General features: G+C 42.9%; 1 protein-coding gene across 2 annotated transcripts in view; it reads left to right on the forward strand.

Annotated features, from left to right (window-relative positions):
* Positions 1–18,814, forward strand: part of SRD5A1 (steroid 5 alpha-reductase 1) — a 37,320-nt gene that overhangs the window by 12,313 nt on the left and 6,193 nt on the right. The window contains exons 2-4 of one of the 2 annotated variants that reach the window (XM_054488021.2): positions 7,183–7,349; positions 11,426–11,527; positions 18,188–18,338. In XM_054488021.2, coding sequence (XP_054343996.1) covers positions 7,183–7,349; positions 11,426–11,527; positions 18,188–18,338 — 420 coding nt within the window. The remainder of the gene's footprint in view (positions 1–7,182; positions 7,350–11,425; positions 11,528–18,187; positions 18,339–18,814) is intronic. The other variant, XM_054488022.2, reaches the window with a different exon arrangement.

Here is an 18,814-nt window from a genome sequence, read left to right on the forward strand (position 1 = left end):
AGTTCTAGATGCTTGAGGAATTGCCACACTGTCTTCCACAATGGTTGAACTAATTTACAGTCCCACCAACAGTGTAAAAGCGTTCCTATTTCTCCACATCTTCTCCAGCATCTGTTGTTTCCTGACTTTTTAATGATCACCATTCTACCTGGCATGACATGGTATGTCATTGTGGTTTTGATTTGCATTTCTCTAATTACCAGTGATGATGAGCATTTTTTCATATGTTTGTTGGCTGCATAAATGTCTTCTTTTCAGAAGTGTCTGTTCATATCCGTTGCCCACTTTTTGATGGGTTTTTTTTTTCTTGTAAATTTGTTTAAGTTCTTTGTAGATTCTGGATATTAGCCCTTTGTCAGATGGATACATTGTAAAAATTTTCTCCCATTCTGTAGGTTGCCTGTTCATTCTGATGATCGTTTCTTTTTCTGTGCAGAAGCTCTTTAGTTTAATTAGATCCCATTTGTCAATTTTGGCTTTTGTTGCCATTGCTTTTGGTGTTTTAGTCATGAAGTCTTTGCCCATGCCTATGTCCTGAATGGTATTACCTAGGATTTCTTCTAGGGTTTTTATGGTTTTAGGTCTTATATTTAAGTCTTTAATCCATCTTGAGTTAATTTTTGTAGAAGGTGTAAGGAGGGGATCCAGTTTCAGCTTTCTACATATGGCTAGCCAATTTTCCCACCACCATTTATTAAATAGAGAATCCTTTCCCCTTTGCTTGTTTTTGTCAGGTTCGTCAAAGATTAGATGGTTGTAGATGTGTGGTGTTATTTCTGAGGCCTCTGCTCTGTTCCATTGGTTTGTATATCTGTTTTGGTACCAGTACCATGCTGTTTTGGTTACTGTAGCCTTGTAGTATAGTTTAAAGTCAGGTAGCATGATGCCTCCAGGTTTGTTCTTTTTGCTTAGGATTGTCTTGGCTATGCGGGCTCTTTTTTGGTTCCATATGACCAAGTAGTTTTTTCCAATTCTGTGAAGAAAGTCAATGGTAACTTGATGGGGATAGCATTGAATTTATAAATTACTTTGGGCAGTATGGCCATTTTCACAATATTGATTCTTCCTATTCATGAGCATGGAATGTTTTTCCATTTGTTTGTGTCTCTCTGACTTCCTTTAGCAGTGGTTTGTAGTTCTCCTTGAAGAGGTCTTTCACATCCCTTGTAAGTTGTATTCCTAGGTATTTTATTCTCTTTGAAGCAATTGTGAATGGGAATTCACTCATGATTTGGCTGTTTGTCTGTTATTGGTGTATAGGAATGCTTGTGATTTTTGCACATTGATTTTGTATCCTGAGACTGCTGAATTTGCTTATCAGCTTAAGGATATTTTGGGCTGAGACAATGGGGTTTTCTAAGTATGCAGTCATGTCATCTGCAAACAGAGACAATTTGACTTCCTCTTTTCCTAATTCAATGCCCTTTATTTCTTTCTCTTGCCTGACTGCCCTGGCCAGAACTTCCAATACTATGTTGAGTAGGAGTGGTGAGAGAGGGCATCTTTGTCTTGTGCCAGTTTTCAAAGGGAATGCTTCCAGTTTTTGTTCATTCAGTATGATATTGGCTGTGGGTTTGTCATAAATAGCTGTTATTATTTTGAGATGCGTTCCATCAATACCTAGTTTATTGAGAGTTTTTAGCATGAAGGGCTGTTGAATTTTGTTGAAGGCCTTTTCTGCATCTATTGAGATAATCATGTGGTTTTTGTCATTGGTTCTGTTGATGTGATGGATTACATTTATTGATTTGCATATGCTGAACCAGACTTGCATCCCAGGGATGAAACAGACTTGATTGTGGTGGATAAGCTTTTTGATGTGCTGCTGGGTTCGGTTTGCCAGTATTTATTGAGGATTTTCCCATCAAGGTTCATCAGGGATATTGCCCTGGAATTTTCTTTGTTTGTTGTTTCTCTGCCAGGTTTTGGTATCAGGATGATGCTTGCCTCATAAAATGAGTTAGGGAGGATTCCCTCTTTTTCTATTGTTTGGAATAGTTTCACAAGGAATGGTAACAGCTCCTCTTTGTACCTCTGGTAGAATTCGGCTATGAATCCATCTGGTCCTGGATGTTTTTTGGTTGGTAGGCTATTAATTACTGCCTCAATTTCAGAATTTGTTATTGGTGTATTCAGGTATTCGACTTCTTCCTGGTTTAGCCTTGGGAGGGTGTATGTGTCCAGGAATTTATTTATTTCTTCTAGATTTTCTAGTTTATTTGCATAGAGGTGTTTATAGTATTCTCTGATGGTGGTTTGTATTTCTGTGGGACTGGTGGTGATATCCTCTTTATCATTTTTTTATTGCGTCTATTTGATTCTTCTCTCTTTTCTTCTTTATTAGTCTGGCTAGCAGTCTATCTATTTGTTGATCTTTCCAAAAAACCAACTCCTGGATTCACTGATTTTTTTGAAGGGTTTTTCATGTCTCTCTCTCCTTCAGTTCTGCTCTGATCTTAGTTATTTCTTGTCTTCTGTTAGCTTTTGAATTTGTTTGTTCTTGCTTCTCTAGTTCTTTTAATTGTGATGTTAGGGTGTCGATTTTAGATCTTTCCTGCTTTCTCTTGCGGGCATTTAGTGCTATAAATTTCCCTCTACACACTGCTTTAAATTTGTCCCAAAGATTCTGGTATGTTGTATCTTTGTTCTTATTAGTTTTAAAGAACATCTTTATTTCTGCTTTCATTTTGTTATTTACCCAGTAGTCATTCAGGAGCAGGTTGTTCAGTTTCCATGTAGTTGTGTGGTTTTGAGTGAGTTTCTTAATCTTTAGTTCTAATTTGATTCCACTGTGATCTAAGAGACTGTTTGTTATGATTTCCATTCTTTTGCATTTGTTGAGGAGTGTTTTACTTCCAACTATGTGGTCAGTTTTAGAATAAGTGCGATGTGGTGCTGAGAAGAATGTATATTCTGTTGATTTGGGGTGGAGAGTTCTGTAGATGTCTACTAGGTCCTCTTGATCCAGAGCTGAGTTCAAGTCCTGGATATCCTTGTTAATTTTCTGTCTCATTGATCTAATATTGACAGTGGGGTGTTAAAGTCTCCCACTATTATTGTGTGGGAGTCTAAGTCTCTTTGTAGGTCTTTAAGAACTTGCTTTATGAATCTGGGTGCTCCTGTATTGGATGCATGTATATTTAAGATAGTTACCTCTGCTTGTTGCATTGATCACTTTACCATTATGCCCTTCTTTGTCTCTTTTGACCTTTTTGGTTTAAAATCTGTTTTCTCAGAGACTAGGATTGCAACCCATGCTTTTTGCTTTCCCTTTGCTTGGTAAATATTCCTCCATCCCTTTATTTTGAGCCTATGTGTGTCTTTGCACGTGAGATGGGTCTCCTGAATACAGCACACTGATGGGTCTTGTCTCTTTATCCAATTTGCCAGTCTGTTTCTTTCAATTGGGGCATTTAGCCTGTTTACATTTAAGGTTAGTATTGCTATCTGTGAATTTGATCCTTTCATTATGATGCTAGCTGGTTATTTTGCCCGTTTATGCAGTTTCTTCACAGTGTCGATGATCTTTACAATTTGGTATATTTTTGCAGTGGCTGGTACCGGTTGTTCCTTTCCATGTTTAGCGCTTCCTTCAGGAGCTCTTGTAAGGCAGGCTCCTGATGGTGACAAAATCTCTCAGCATTTGCTTGTCTGTAAAAGATTTAATTTCTCCTTCACTTATGAAGCTTAGTTTGGCTGGATATGAAATTCCAGATATGAAAGAAAAGAAAATTATTTTCTTTCAGAATGTTGAATATTGGCCCCCACTCTCTTCTGGCTTGTAAGGTTTCTGCCAAGAGATCTGCCGTTAGTCTGATGGGCTTCCCTTTGTGGGTAACCAGACCTTTCTCTCTGGCTGCCCGTAACATTTTTTCCTTCATTTCAACCTGTGTCTTGGGGTTGCTCTCCTCGAGGAGTATCTTTGTGGTGTTCTCTGTATTTCCTGAATTTGAATGTTGGCCTCCCTTGCTACGTTGGGGAAGTTCTCCTGGATAATATTCTGAAGAGTGTTTTCCAACTTGGTTCCATTCTTCCCATCACTTTCGGGTACAAGAGTCAAACGTAGATTTGGTCTTTTCACATAGTCCCCTATTTCTTGGAGGCTTTGTTCCTTTTCACTCTAATCTTGTCTTCTTGTTTTATTTCATTGAGTTGATCTTCAATGACTGATATCCTTTTTCCACTTGATCGATTTGGCTATTGATACTTGTGTATGCTTCACGAAGTTTTTGTGCTGTGTTTTTCAGCTGCATCAGGTCATTTATGTTCTTTTCTAAGCAGGTTATTCTAGTTAGCAATTCGTCTAAGCTTTTTTCCAGGTTCTTATCTTCTTGCATTGGGTTAGAACATGCTCCTTTGGCTCAGAGGAGTTTGTTATTACCCACCTTCTGAAGCCTACTTCTGTCAGTTTGTCAAACTGATTCTCTGTCCAGTTTTGTTCCCTTGCTGGCAAGGAATTGTGATCCTTTGGAGGAGAAGAGGCATTCTGGTTTTTTGAATTTTCAGCCTTTTTGCACTGGTTTTTCCCCATCTTTGTGGATTTATCTCCCTTTGGTCTTTGATGTTGGTGATATTGATACTATTTTTTTTCTGTTTGTTAGTTTTCCTTCTAACAGGCCACTCTGCTGCAAGTCTGCCTGAGTTTGCTGGAGGTCCACTCCAGACCCTGTTTGCCTGGGTATCACCAGTGGAGGCTGCAGAACAGCAAACATTGCTGCCTGTTCCTACCTCTGGAAGCTTCATCCCAGAGGGGCACCCACCAGATGCCAGCCAGAGCTCTCCAGTATGAGGTGTCTATTGGCCCCTACTGGGAGGAGTCTTCCAGTGTGGATACACGGGGGGTCAGGACACACTTGAGGAGGTTGTCCCTTATCAGAGCTCCAGCTCTGTGCTGGGAGAACCACTGCTCTCTTCAGAGCTGTCAGGCAGAGATGTTTAAGTCTGCTGAAGCCGCGTCCAGAGCCGCCCCCTCTCCCAGGTGCTCTGTCCCAGGGAGCTGCGGTTGGCTCTGCCCAGTTCAAACTTCCTGGGGCTTTGTTTACACTGTGAGGGTAAAACCGTCTACTTAAGCCTCAGCAATGGCAGATGCCCATCCCCCCACCAAGCTCTAGCATCCCAGGTCAACCTCAAACTGGTCTGGAGCAGCGAGAATTTCAAGCCAGTGGATCTTAGCTTGCTGGGCTCCATCGGCGTGGGACCCACTGAGCCAGGCACTGGAGAGAATCTCCTGGTCTGCTGGTTGCGAAGACTATGGGAAAAGCATAATGTCTGGGCCAGAATGCACCGTTCCTCCTGGTACAGTCTCTCACGGCTTCCCTTGGCTAGGAAAGGGAAATCCCTCGACCCCTTGCACTTCCTGGGTGAGGCGATGCCCCACCCTGCTTCGGCTCGACCTCCGTGGGCTGCACCCACTGTCCAACCAGTCCCAGTGAGATAAGCCAGTTACCTCAGTTGGAAATGCAGGAATCACCCACCTTCTGTGTCGATCTCGCTGGGAGCTGCAAGACCGAAGCTGTTCCTATTCAGCCATCTTGCCCGCCCACCCGTCACAATCTATTAATATATAGAGAGCAGTAATATTGCCCAAAAAGGGAAAGTTAATCTTTGTGGTTAATCCTCTCCCCTGAGTCTCATTTTGCCTTTTCTATAATTACATAAGTCTAAATTGGATTTATTTCATTGGTAACAGTGCTATTCATGTTGTCTTTCTTTCTTCTTGGGTCAGTTTTGGTCATATGTGTCTTTTAAGGACTTTGTCTATTTCATCAAGTTGTTAAATTTATTGGTATAAGGTTGTTCATAATAGTTCCTTATTGTCTGGGTGGATCACGTGAGCCCAGGAGTTCAAGACCAGAACTAGAGATCAGACATAGAGAGACCCCGTCTCTACAAAAAAAAGTTTTGAAATTAGCCAGGTGTGGTGGTGTGTGCCTGAGGTCCCAGCTACTCAGGAAGCTGAGGCAGGAGGATCACTTGAGCCTAGGATGTTGAGGCTGCAGTGAGCCATGATTGCCGCACTGCACTCTAGCCTGGGTGACAGAGCAAGACCCTGTCTTGAAAAAAAAAAGAGTTCCTTATTATCCTCTTAAGGTCTGTAGGATATGTAGTGATGTCCCCTCTTTCAATGTGTTATACACTTATATTAAAAAGAAAATTCAAACAGCGAATAACATTTTGCATTCTCTTTATAATTTTCTAATTTCTTGTCCTTTTATTTTCACTCATTAAACCTTTAGTAAAGTTCACCTAAGCCAGTGTAGTACAACAGAACATGATCTTTCAATTGCCCTGATTTACATTTAAGCTCAGCCACTCACTAGCCCATGGCCTTGAGCAGCTTACTTAACCACTCTGAGTCTTAATTTTATCCTCTATCAAATGTGGATAAGAGTGCCTCTGCCTAGTTAGCTGAGGGGGGGGCCGGGAGTCGTGGGGGGAGTTGGGGGTAGGGCTAGCAGGTGAAAGTGCTCAGTGAATGGGAGCCATTGCAATGGTGATGGATGATGTGATGATGTGTTCCAAATCTTATTGCTTAGACTAGGACTAGTTAATGGTTTTAGGATAGTGGAAATCTTGAGAGCCTCTTGAAGCCCCTAGTTTTCTCAAATTCAGCGTATTCTGTTTTATATTGTATGTAAGTAGAATCTGGAGTTTGTACACTGTGGTAAACATGATTGAAACGTGGTAATGCTTTATGTAAAAATCTGCTTTTTGGCTGGATACAGTGACTCACACCTATAATCCCAACATTTTGGGAGGACAAGGCAAGAAGATCACTTGAGGCCGAAGTTTGAGACCAGCCTGAGCAACAGAGTGATACCTGGTCTTTACAAAATAATAATAATAATAATAATAACAAGTGTGGTGGCACATGCTTGTAGTCCCAGCTACTCGAGAGGCTGGGACAGGAAGATCGCTTAAGCCCTGGAACTCAAGGCTGCAGTGAGCCATGATCATGCCACTGCACTGCAGCCTGGGCAACACAGCAAGAACCTGTCTCGAAAAATAAAATTAAAATCAAAATCCACTTTTAGCTTAGAAATAATAAATCAGTATGAATGTTACTGAGGATGACATTTGTACAAGAAAGTAAGATTTAAAAGCCAAATCATTTAAGATAGGATTACGGAAATTATCATCTTTAATTTTTTAAAAAGTTTTGCCTGTTTCTTGTTTCCTAAGGTGCTTAATTTACCCATTTCTGATGCGAGGAGGAAAGCCTATGCCACTGTTGGCATGTACAATGGCGATTATGTTCTGTACCTGTAACGGCTATTTGCAAAGCAGATACTTGAGCCATTGTGCAGTGTATGCTGATGACTGGGTAACAGATCCCCGTTTTCTAATAGGTGAGTGTCCACAGCAGTGAACTCCGCCTTGTTCACATCATTGCTTTTATGTTGATGTCCCAGTGGTTTCCAATGAGAAAGTCCAAGCTTCCTGTGAGAACAAAGACTCACAACAGAGAGAGCAGCAGGACCCCGGAGTCCCCATGGGAGAGCCCAGCTGTCTCAGCACAGCTGGAGGCAGGGAGGTGATACAGGTGCTGGGTGCCTTCCCCCGCACGGGCAGGCGCTGAAGCACAGGTGCCTGGTCAGGCCAAGAACCCAAAAATAGCAGCGTGCCGTAGCAGAATGAGCAGGGACTAAAGATTGAGACCCTTTGGCCACTCACTGACCACATAATCTCCTGCGGTTCCTTCCTACAGTGCAGACTGTAGGAGGACTGGGTTATCTTCCTACAGTGCAGCTTCTGTGATTCTATGAACTTGAATCAACTTTTAGGTTTATGAAGTTGTTGAATTTTTTTATTTGTATCAGTTAATGTGAATTAATGTACATTTTCAACCTCTAATTATAACTTTATAAGTTCTAAGCAAGAATGAAAATAAAACAGCCATCAAAAATATTTGCAAGAGCATTAAAAATTAACAATCTGGCTGGGTGCAGTGGCTCACACTGTAATCCTAGCAGTTTGGGAGGCTGAGGTGGGCAGATTACTTGAATCCAGGAGTTCAAGACCAGCCTGGGTAACATGGCGAAACTCCAGCTCTACAAAAAATACAAAAATGTAGCTGGGCATGGTGACATGCACCTGTGGTCCCAGCTTACTCAGAGGTACTAAGGTGGGAGGATCACCTGAGGCCAGGACATCAAGGCTGCAGTGAGCCATAATTGTGCCACTGCGTTCCAGCCCAGGTGACAGAGTGAGACTCTGTCTAAAGAAGAAAAAAAAAAAACAACTCAGGAATCTTATATATAAGAAAGGTTCTTCTATATATTTGTTTAGTCTATCCTAACATTTAGATATTAAACCATACTGAGGTGTAGCTTACAACGGTAGCATGCTAAAAGTCTGAAGTCAGTCTGTCAGATTTGCAAACTACCCTGCAGTACTTCACCTTAAGCTACATAAAGTGACCTTACATTGCATTTTGCTTTTTCTCCATGTGTATTAATTTATAATCATAGAAATAAACTAACACTTGGATAGTACTTTGTTGCTGAGAGATCATTTTTACATTTCTCAGCCATGTTTTCTCATCAGTGAATTAGAATTTTATTCCAAGGTTTCATCGTGCCTGAGGATCGTTACAGTGAGACACCCGTCCCTCCTCTACAAAAGGAGGGTTGGCTGAGAAGGCGTTTCAAGATCCTTTTCTAGCCCCAGAAATCTGTGCCTCCATGAACTGCTAGACTAAATTGTCTGGTACTAAATTGTTGTACAGTATCCCCAAATATCTTCTTGGTTTACCTGCTTTTTGACTACTTTATTTTCTTCTGCCCTACCTGTCAAAAGGAAGAACAGGCTTTTGAGTTCCTGTGCAGATGACACGATTTATGCCTCCCCATGTTCTCTGAGGCAGAAAGGATGCCCATAAGACGTGAAAGGTCAGAAGAGTTACACAGCTGGCCCAAGACATCTACACGCAGTGAATGGCAGAGCGGTGATTTCCACCGCCTCACCAAGCTGAGTGTCCACAAGTGGCAACAAGGAATAAGAGGAAGGGGAATTTCTTTCTTTTTCCTTTTTAACTAAAGATATAGGTTTTAAATGTTTGCTAGAGAGTCTCATGGGACTCACTTCTATGATGAACAACAACAAAAGAACCCTCCTATTTAAAGTAGCTCCGCAGATGGTTCGCATCACGTAGAGGTGACCGTGAAGCTGGTCAGAGATTCCAGACACCAATCAATTGTAGACAGACCTCTTGACTTCTCTGCAATTAAACAGGATTTGAAAAGGAAAAAATATGCCAATTGGAAGACAATCTAGGTTACCTTTTGTGTGTTATATTTATTGCCTAGAGTTTATTGTTTTGTGAGGAAACAGACATGAAATTACATAAATAAGTAATTATGCCTACTGTAGTTACCATGAAGTAATAAGCGAATAATAATAATAAATTTTTTTTTGAGATGGACTCTCACTCTATCACCTAGGCTGGAGTGCAGAGGTGCAATCTCGGCTCACTGCAACCTCTGCCTCCTGGGTTCAAGAGATTCTCCTGCCTCAGCCTCCCAAGTAGCTGGGACTATAGGTGCATGCCACTATGCCCAGCTAATTTTTCTATTTTTTTTAGTAAAGACAGGGTTTCATCATGTTGGCCCGACTGGTCTTGGACTCCTGACCTCAGGTGATTCACCCGCCTCAGCCTCCCAAAGTGGTTGGATTACAGGTGTGAGCCACTGTGCCCAGCAAATTTCTAACAAAAGGTTTTCCAAAACAGCAAAAGTGGTTAATCTAAAATATTTTTATAGAAAGATTTTAAGTTTTTTTGTTTGTTTGTTTGTTTTTTAGGCAGCCTATCATCCAGGCTGGAGTGCAGTGGTGCGATCTTGGCTCATGGCAACATGTGCCTCCCAGGTTCAAGCAATTCTTATGCCTCAGCCTCAGAGTAGCTGGGATTACGGGTGTGCGCCATCTTACCTGGTTAATTTTTGTATTTTCAGTAGAGATGGGGTTTCACCATGTTGGCCAGGCCAGTCTTGAACTCCTAGCCTGAAGTGATCTGCCCATCTTGGCCTCCCAAAGTGCTGGGATTATAGGTGTGAGCCACTGTGCCCAGCCAGATTTTAAGATTCTTATAAATGGAATTAAATATTTAGCTTAGATGAACACAAGTACTAGTTTTCTTCCAATCTAAGCAATAAAGGGAGCTTGTCTCCTAGAAGAAACATAAAGTAGCTATGTTATTTAAACAACATGATTTCTTTCTAGAACCTCATATTGGAAGCCAAATTACCTAGGAGTGAAATACTAAAATCCCAAAAAGGTAGCAAATCAACTATAAATGTATGGATCCAATAAATGACTTATAAAACCTATTATAAAACTTGGTATGAACTGCTTTGCTTAGAAAAAAAAAAAAAAAAAGCTGATTACAGTGGCAAAATCAGAAGGAAGAAATCTTGAAACCCTTGCTATAGACCAGAAGGTTTTCCATGTCCTTTTTCTAACTGTGAAAAAGTATTCAATTTCACTGATGTGATGACTCAAATAATAATGATACCCCACGTGTACATTGATTTAATATTGAACTGAGAGTCAGCATTAAGCAGCATCTGTCTTTCACATTTTAAAAAAGTATATCAAAACCATCAGGTTAACCTCTTTTTATCAATATTTCTTTTATAAAACACTGTTTTGGCCTTTTGCCTTTTCTTGATGGAATTAATTGATGTGATACTAACAACTCTCCTTTAAGCGATGAAAAAATCCCTGCAGATTTGTAAGAATAGGAGAGAAAACTGGGGATACCGTGGGATTCTGGGGAGAACTGTGCAGCCGGCCACGGGAGACTCTTGTCAAGAACCGAAGAGGAAGGACTGACCGAGGAATGCTGATTGATGAGCCTGCAGGAATTCTGCAGTGGGGGAAATGTAGATGTGCATTAATTTGTTTAAATGAGGTTGTAAATAAGAGCAGAAGACCAGAGATCTGCTCCTAGGAACTGCCACCCCTCAAGGGGTGGCATACAGCCAGTGGTGACAGAGCAGCACAGGAGCATCACCCCTCCTGGTTCATGTGGTGGAGATGGTAGCATTGCCTCATGCAGATTTTGTGAGAAATAATTGGGGTGAGTCTGTCTGGTGGGCTGACTCCCTGATGCTCCCTGGAAAGGAGCCGTGTGCCCAAGTCAGATTTCGGTCCATACTTGTCATCCTGAAAATGTAGATTGTGATGATCAGGTCAAAGTATTTTGAGTATATTAGAAGATGTATTTGTATTATTAGAAAAACAAAGCCCTGCTTGGCATACCTGACAACAGTGCTTAGTGGTTTTTACTACCAGTTACGGCTAATATGTTACACTAACAATGGTAATATGAAGGGTTGCAATAATACTGTTCAGTCAGGCTGGGGCTCGTAGTGAAATTTTATGGTTTATTAGCCATAATCATATTGCAATGTTTTTCCTTTAGGTTTTGGCTTGTGGTTAACGGGCATGTTGATAAACATCCATTCAGATCATATCCTAAGGAATCTCAGAAAACCAGGAGACACTGGATACAAAATACCAAGGGGTACGTACTGAAAGTGAAGAATTTCTGTGAAAGTTGTGTGCCATGGTTCCTGGCTATTTTAGTGTTGCCAGCTCTAAGAAGTAGTAGCATAGTATTAGCTACAAGTTTTCAGTGTAAGTCATCATTAATAACAAGTGCTATTGTTATTGTCTTATTAGAACAACAAAAGAATCAAATCTGGCTAACTGAACAGTTATTAAAGCAGAAACTCCAGTTATATCTGTGCTTGGAAAGAGAGGATGAGGAAGAATTTATGATTTATGAGGAGTGTCTGACACTTCTGTTTCTAGCAGTATAATGGAATAGATACTTTGACCCTCCTCTGAAAGCAGTTTAAAATGTTGGAATATTGTGAAAATCTTCTTAAATGCATCAGTATACTATCAAGAAAGGAAGTAATCATCAGAGGACAAGATCTAGGTGAATGGTGGAATCTGGAGCATGTCTTTTGAGAATTTGTGACGAGGCGCCGACCCTCATGCTGGTTTATAGCCCAGATTCGCACTACTTGTATAGTATGAAAAATCTCAAGCCATAAATTAATTTCCATAGCCTAGGGTGGTGGTGGACTCTCCTGGCCAGCAAAAGCCCAGATGCCCAAGGGGATCTGCATTCAACCTGAGTCTCAAAGAACCCAATGTGCCACGTTCCACAGAGTAAGAGGCACGGTCACAAGGTACAGAACCCACAAGGAAGTACAGCACCATGAGGGAGAGCGTAATTCAACATGAAAGATTTCAGATGTTAGAATTAATGGAAACACTATAAAGTGAGTATTTGAAATGCTTTTTAAAAGGAGTAGATTACAATTAGGAGTAAAGAAGCAATGTACCATAAAAAGGACTAGAAACCAATAGAGCTTCAGAAAAAATTTTTTAAAGTACATAAATCTAAAACTTTAATAGAGAAAGGGTGTGACATCACTTAGTTTGAACTTCTTCCACTTAAGTTCCTAGAAACCATATGACAATAGCAACAAAAACAAACAATGCTACAAATCTCAAATTACTTAAACTGTGACCCTGAGAACCTGGAATCAGCAAAGCCAGCTCCAAACGTGATGGTAGTGTGATAAAAGTGGCAGAGAAGAGAAAACATGACAGAGTCCTAGACAGGCTGCTGATCACCCATTCAGCCCCTGGGTGGATTGGGAAAGAATCCCCTGTTTGGTGTTGGGCTTATGAGCAAACTGCACCCTCATGGGGTCATCCCAAGGAGCCGCTTCCTCTGGCAGGTACAGTGGCTGGGAGAGCACAATGTAAGCTGGATGCTGGCCCCCTCGCTTCCTGCCCAGCACCCTTGCATGGGGAACAGCAAGATTCCAAATTCATCGGCAAGTGTTCATCCCCTGAAGGAGAGGGCCCTGTCCTGAGGAGGGGCTGCCATGAGCCACACTAAGAAGGGACAGGACACAGTCCTGGGGGAGGCAGAATGAAAAGGTGCAGAAGATGCCAGAAGCCACAGACTGGCAGATTTGAGAAACACCACTTCCAAAAGAAAGGGTATCCCCAGAGACGGCAGGATCCCATGCGAGGGCCCTCCTGGGCCGGGTTGGTTACGGAAAGGCCTGAGGTGCCTCATACAGAGGGTCCTGTCTGCTGTCCCACAGTAGTTGAGATGCCACAAAAACTTTTCAGCCACTCTCCCTCCATTTCCTACTCTCAGTGTCTGGTCCTTCTTCTAATCCAACATATTCAGACCTGAAGAACAAAAAAGGTACGATCCCCAAATCTGTGCAGTTATAACATTGGGACAGCCAAAAAGCAGCAAAACTTACCTGAGCAGAAACATGTTTCACAAAGCAGGGGAAAATTGTAATCAAAATTCCAACATGAATTTTAAAATGTGAATGGAGGCCAGGCGTGGTGGCTGACACCTGTAATCCCCGCACGTTGAGAAGCCGAGGTGGGCAGATCACATGAGGTCCAGAGTTCAAGACCAACCTGGCCAACATGGTAAAACCCCATCCCTACTAAAAACACAAAAATTAGCTGGGCGTGGTGGCACGTGCCTGTAATCCCAGCTACTTTGGAGGCTGAGACACGAGAATCACTTGAGCCTGGGAGGCAGAGGGTGCAGTTAGCCGAGATCATGCCACTCACTCCAGCCTGGGTGACAGAGTCAGACTCTGTCTCGAAAAAATAAAAAATAAAAATAAAATGTGAATGGAGCAGTTCCTTGGTCTATACCTATCAGCTAAAGAATACCTGCAACAAATCCGTAATCTACAAACTTAATCTACAAACTTAGCTTATTACCTGTCACAGTAAAGGGAGACCCCTCCCTGCCATGTTTCCCGACAGTGCGTAGCCTCCTTCCTGCAGCTAGTAATCAACCCAGCTTCCTGACGGCCTGTGGCCATCAATGGCATCTCTGTGAACAGACAGGCCAAAGGAAATGCAGAAGCTTGGCTGCAACTCTCAGGCAGCAGGAGGTGACACCAGACATCGGTGCAGATGACATGGGACACATGAGACTTAGGGAAGAAAATGCTTCTAAAATTCTTAATTCCTCCTATCCAAGTACTAACCAGGCTCGACCTTGCTTAGCTTCCAAGATCAGACAAGATCAAAATTCTTTATTTCTAATCATTAAAAAAAAAAAAAAAAACACAGAAGCATGTTAGAAGATAGAAATGGAAAAGCAAAGAATATGAAACCTAGACTGGGTGCAGTGGCTCACACCTGTAATCCCAGCACTTTGGGAGGCTGAGGCAGGAGGATCACTTGAGGCCAGGAGTTCGAGACCAGCCTAGGCAAAATAGCCAGACCCCCATCTCCACAAAAAAATTGAAAGAAAATTAGCCAGGCATGGTGGTGCACACCTGTAGTCCCAGCCACTCAGGAGGCTGAGATGGGAGGATCACTTGAACCCAGGAGTTTGTGGCTGCAGTGAGCCTCGATCATACCACTGCACTCCAGAGGGAGACCCTGTCTCAAAAAAAACAAAATCTTTTTTTTTTTTTTTTTTGAGACAGGGTCTCACTCTGTCCTCCAGGCTGGAGTGCAGTGGCTCAATCTCAGCTCACCACAAGCTCTGCCTCCCAGGTTCACGCCATTCTCCTGCCTCAGCCCCCCGAGTAGCTGGGACTACAGGCGCCCGCCACCACGCCTGGCTAATTTTTTGTATTTTTAGTAAGAGATGGGGTTTAACTGTGTTAGCCAGGATGGACTCGATCTCCTGACCTCGTGATCTGCCCGCCTCGGCCTCCCAACATGCTGGGATTACAGGCGTGAGCCACCGCGCCCGGCCAAAAAAGGTCGTTCTTATTGTGAATGACGTTTTTGGTGATAGCTGGAGAAGGTAGGGAAAATATATCCATCCTAGGCACATTGAAGTCCATGAAGAAGAAATCCAAGGCATTGGAACAGAATATATTTTAAAAACTAATTCAAGAAAGCTTTTGTGAAGTAAAACAAGACACAAGAGCATCTGCCGTTTGCAAGTGCACACCCTATACTGGAGGAAGTTGACAGGAAACAGTGATGATCATCTGCACGTGCCATGAGTGGCTTGTAAGGGAAAGTTTGTTAGATTCTTCAGGGCAACATTCCATGCCAAGGCCTTAGAGGCAGCACCATGAGGGGCCCGAGGAACGTGGAAGCCAAAATATTATCCTAGCTTTGGAGACCCTCATGTAAAATCTGTCAGGTTTTGAAGACTCAGGTGTAGGGAGTCTGAGTGCTGTGCCCCATGAGGACGCCACTATGGTCGGCTTTGTGACCGGCGCCCTTCACTGCAGACTCTTAATTTTGCGGGGTGTTTTCATGTGACACATTGATGGTTTCTAATACACAGGTGTGCCGTCTACATCCAGTGACTAAGTGAGGTCTTTCAGAAACGCTTCGCAGGACTCTGTTAATAATGGTGCCATAACTGGTTAGGGTCAAAGGAGCAAGTGACAAAATGAACAAATAAAGAGATAAAGAGAGGTGCACAGGTGTGACGTCCATAGTCAGTACATACAGGCTGAACTAGGGCTTAGGACAAGTGCTGTGGGCAGTGTGTGACAACCAGTTTGTGGTTTTGTAATGCGGTACCTGTAAGCAGCCTGTGTCTCAAGAGGACATTTTTTAGCAGATTGACATTTATAGGTTTTCCAGTCTAATTACATGCTTACCAGTCCACTCATACGGTTCCACCAAATAGTGTGCCCCACATCGGACACTTAGAGAGAAGGTTCACTGAGCAGGCTGCACGCAGGAAGGCATCATGGCCCCAGCCCTGCCCACAGGCTGTCTGCCCTTTGGGTGACTGGCATCTGCAGGGTGGGGTGCAAAGATCCTTCCACGTCTGGGATTCAGCTGCCCAGGGCTCTGATGAAATACAGATGATCATTAATGTAATCTTGTAGAAAGTTGAAGCAGTTACAGAAATGGGTGAATAAGAAAGTGAAAGTGACTAAGCTCCATGGCTCAGAGGAAACAGCGCTGTGAATGCTTTGGGTCCATTCTTGCAGGCACTTCTGCAGGTGCACATGCCCACACATGGTGAATGACATTCTATTTATTGGGCATTAAGTTTGATATTTTTATGTTTTATATTGTCATTAAAAAGTTTACTTGTCAATGAATATTGATATTTGTATTAGTCTGTTTTCATTCTGCTATAAAGAACTACCTGAGACTGGGTAATTTATGAAGAAAAAAGGTTTAATTGACTCACAATTCCACATGGCTGGGGAGGACTCAGGAGACTTACAATCATGGCAGAATGTGAAGAGGAAGCAAAAACCTTCACATGGCAGCAGGAGAGAGAGCGAGTGAGGGGGGACCTGCTTCACCCTTTCAAACCATTACATCTCATGAGAATTCGCTATCACAAGAAACCGTCCCCATGATCCAGTCACCTCCCGCTGGGTCCCTCCCTTGTCCTGTTCAAGATGAGATTGGGTGGGGACACAAAATTAAACCATATCAGTATTATTTTACAATTATGAATTATTTCAAGCTTACAGAAAAGTAGTAGAGAGCTCAATATTGCAAACATCTACACACCCCACCTTCCTTAAATAAGGAAAAGAAAAGCACTTTGCTGTCTTGGGCTCAGCAAAACCATTTTCTTTCTTTTTAAAAAATAGACCATCTCAGGCCGGGCACCGTGGCTCACGCCTGTAATCCCAGCACTTTGGGAGGCCGAGACAGGTGGATCACCTGAGGTCAGGAATTCCACACCAGCCTAGCCAGCATAGTGAAACCCCGTCCCTACTAAAAATACAAAACTCCAAAAAAAAAAAAAGTAGACCATCTCAGCTCCGGCCAAAGCCCTCATGCATGTAAGTTGCAGTGTGCTCAGAGATGTAGTCTCTACCCTATGCTGCAGTATTTGTTGAAATTGATGACTTAGGGTGTAATCGGTTTGTCTCTTTTTTTTTTTTTTTTTTTTTTTTTTGGAGACAGAGTCTAGCTCTGTCACCCAGGCTGGAGTGCAGTGGCACGATCTTGGCTCATTGCAACCTCTGCCTCCTGGGTTCAAGTGATTCTCATGCATCAGCCTCCCGAGTAGCCAGGACTACAGGTGTGTGCCATCACACCTGGCTGATTTTTGTATTTTCAGTATAGACAAGGTTTCATCATGTTGGCCAGGCTGGTCTCGAACTTCTGACCTCACATGATCCACCTGCCTCAGCCTCCCAAAGTTCTGGGATTAGAGGCGTGAGCCACTGCGCCCAACCTAATTTTTTTAAAAAAATGCTCTGTCCTTATATGCCTTCAGAAGTTTCTCAGCTCTGCAGACATAGTGTCCAGTTGGAACCTGGGGCAGATCACACCAGGCCTCTCTCTAGACACACTTGAGTAACCACAAAGCTACAGCCTAAGGATGAGTCCCAAGTCCCAAGGAGGGGCCTCCTGCCCTCCCTCTCTGCTGGGACCCCTCTCCCCGCCCCTCATCTGGTCCTTGGAGTGTGCCAGCCATTGCTCTCCGCCTCAGGGCCTTTGCTGCATCTCTTCTCCTGCCTGGAGCACTCCTGAGAGCACTCCAGCACCTGCCAGGCTGGCCCTCACCTGCAAGCCTTGAATTGACCCTCACCTTCCCTGTGAGGCCTGTTCCCAGCCACTCTGTGATGGTGACCTCCTCCACCCCGTCCCAGCTCCGGGGCCCCCTCACTCTGCCCTGCCCCTCGCTACTCCTCCCCCTCCATGTGCTGTGTGCTCTCCTTGTTAATGACACTGGAGTTTATGGTTCTAGATGTGGGGAGGGGGTCTGTCCAAGTACCTGGGCAGGGCATGGCCCATAATACTGACTCAGTGCATTTGTGAAGATGTGATGAATGAATGAATCTGTGCTTGAAAATGAATATCTTTGTTACTCATTGCTCTAGGGTTCTATCTAGATCCATTTTACATGGTTTACTCTGTATTCTCTGCTTGCATGATCCATCAACAGGTGCACTGGTTTATTGGTGTCTTCCACTGTAACTGTATGTGTGTGTATTCACATAGACAGGTATTGATATACATATGTAGTTGACGATGAGAAGTTGTGATGTGAATTAGTAAGCCATGTAACGCTGGATATGTCTTATTGATTAGCATTCTGTAAGGGCAATATTTTTCCGTTCTTGAATTTGTGTTCTCCAGGTAAGTATTCAATAGCATCTCTGAAGTCCGTATTTCATTTTGTAGTAAATGCACTACTTTGGTCTGTGTTTTCTTTTAGGAGGCTTATTTGAATACGTAACTGCAGCCAACTATTTTGGAGAAATCATGGAGTGGTGTGGCTATGCCCTGGCCAGCTGGTCTGTCCAAGGCGCAGCTTTTGCTTTCTTCACGTTTTGTTTTTTATCTGGTAGAGCAAAAGAGCATCATGAGTAAGTTTTAAAACTCTTTTACCATTTGTAATTTGTTCTTTGACTATATTATTACCATTTTTCAGGCTAGATTTTTGAAGTGTTAATTTAAATTGCTGAATTCCAGTTTATTCTGTGCCTTGGCCAAATAAGTACAAAACCAAATAGCTGTAGAATCACCCAGCTCTAGGGAATAATCAGATCCACATCAGCACAGTTGTTCTCTATGCCACATCCTTAGCCTCTCTGAACTGACATTGCTGAATTCAGTGGTCAAGTTAGACACCAAGCAGGGGATTCAGGGCTCTGAATGGGAAATACTGATTAAAACAGATCCCTGATGGAGCAATAGCCAATGGCCAGCTTGTGAATGCTGTAGGTTGAGGAAGTCCTGAAGAAGGTGAATCTCAGAGCCCAGCGACACTGGCAGAACTCATGCACACAAGAGCTCTCCAGCTATGTGGTGGCTTAGGCCATGGCTCTGAACCTGGGGTCCT

The sequence above is a fragment of the Pongo pygmaeus genome, chromosome 4, assembly GCF_028885625.2.
Source record: "Pongo pygmaeus isolate AG05252 chromosome 4, NHGRI_mPonPyg2-v2.0_pri, whole genome shotgun sequence".
Taxonomy (NCBI): domain Eukaryota; kingdom Metazoa; phylum Chordata; class Mammalia; order Primates; family Hominidae; genus Pongo; species Pongo pygmaeus.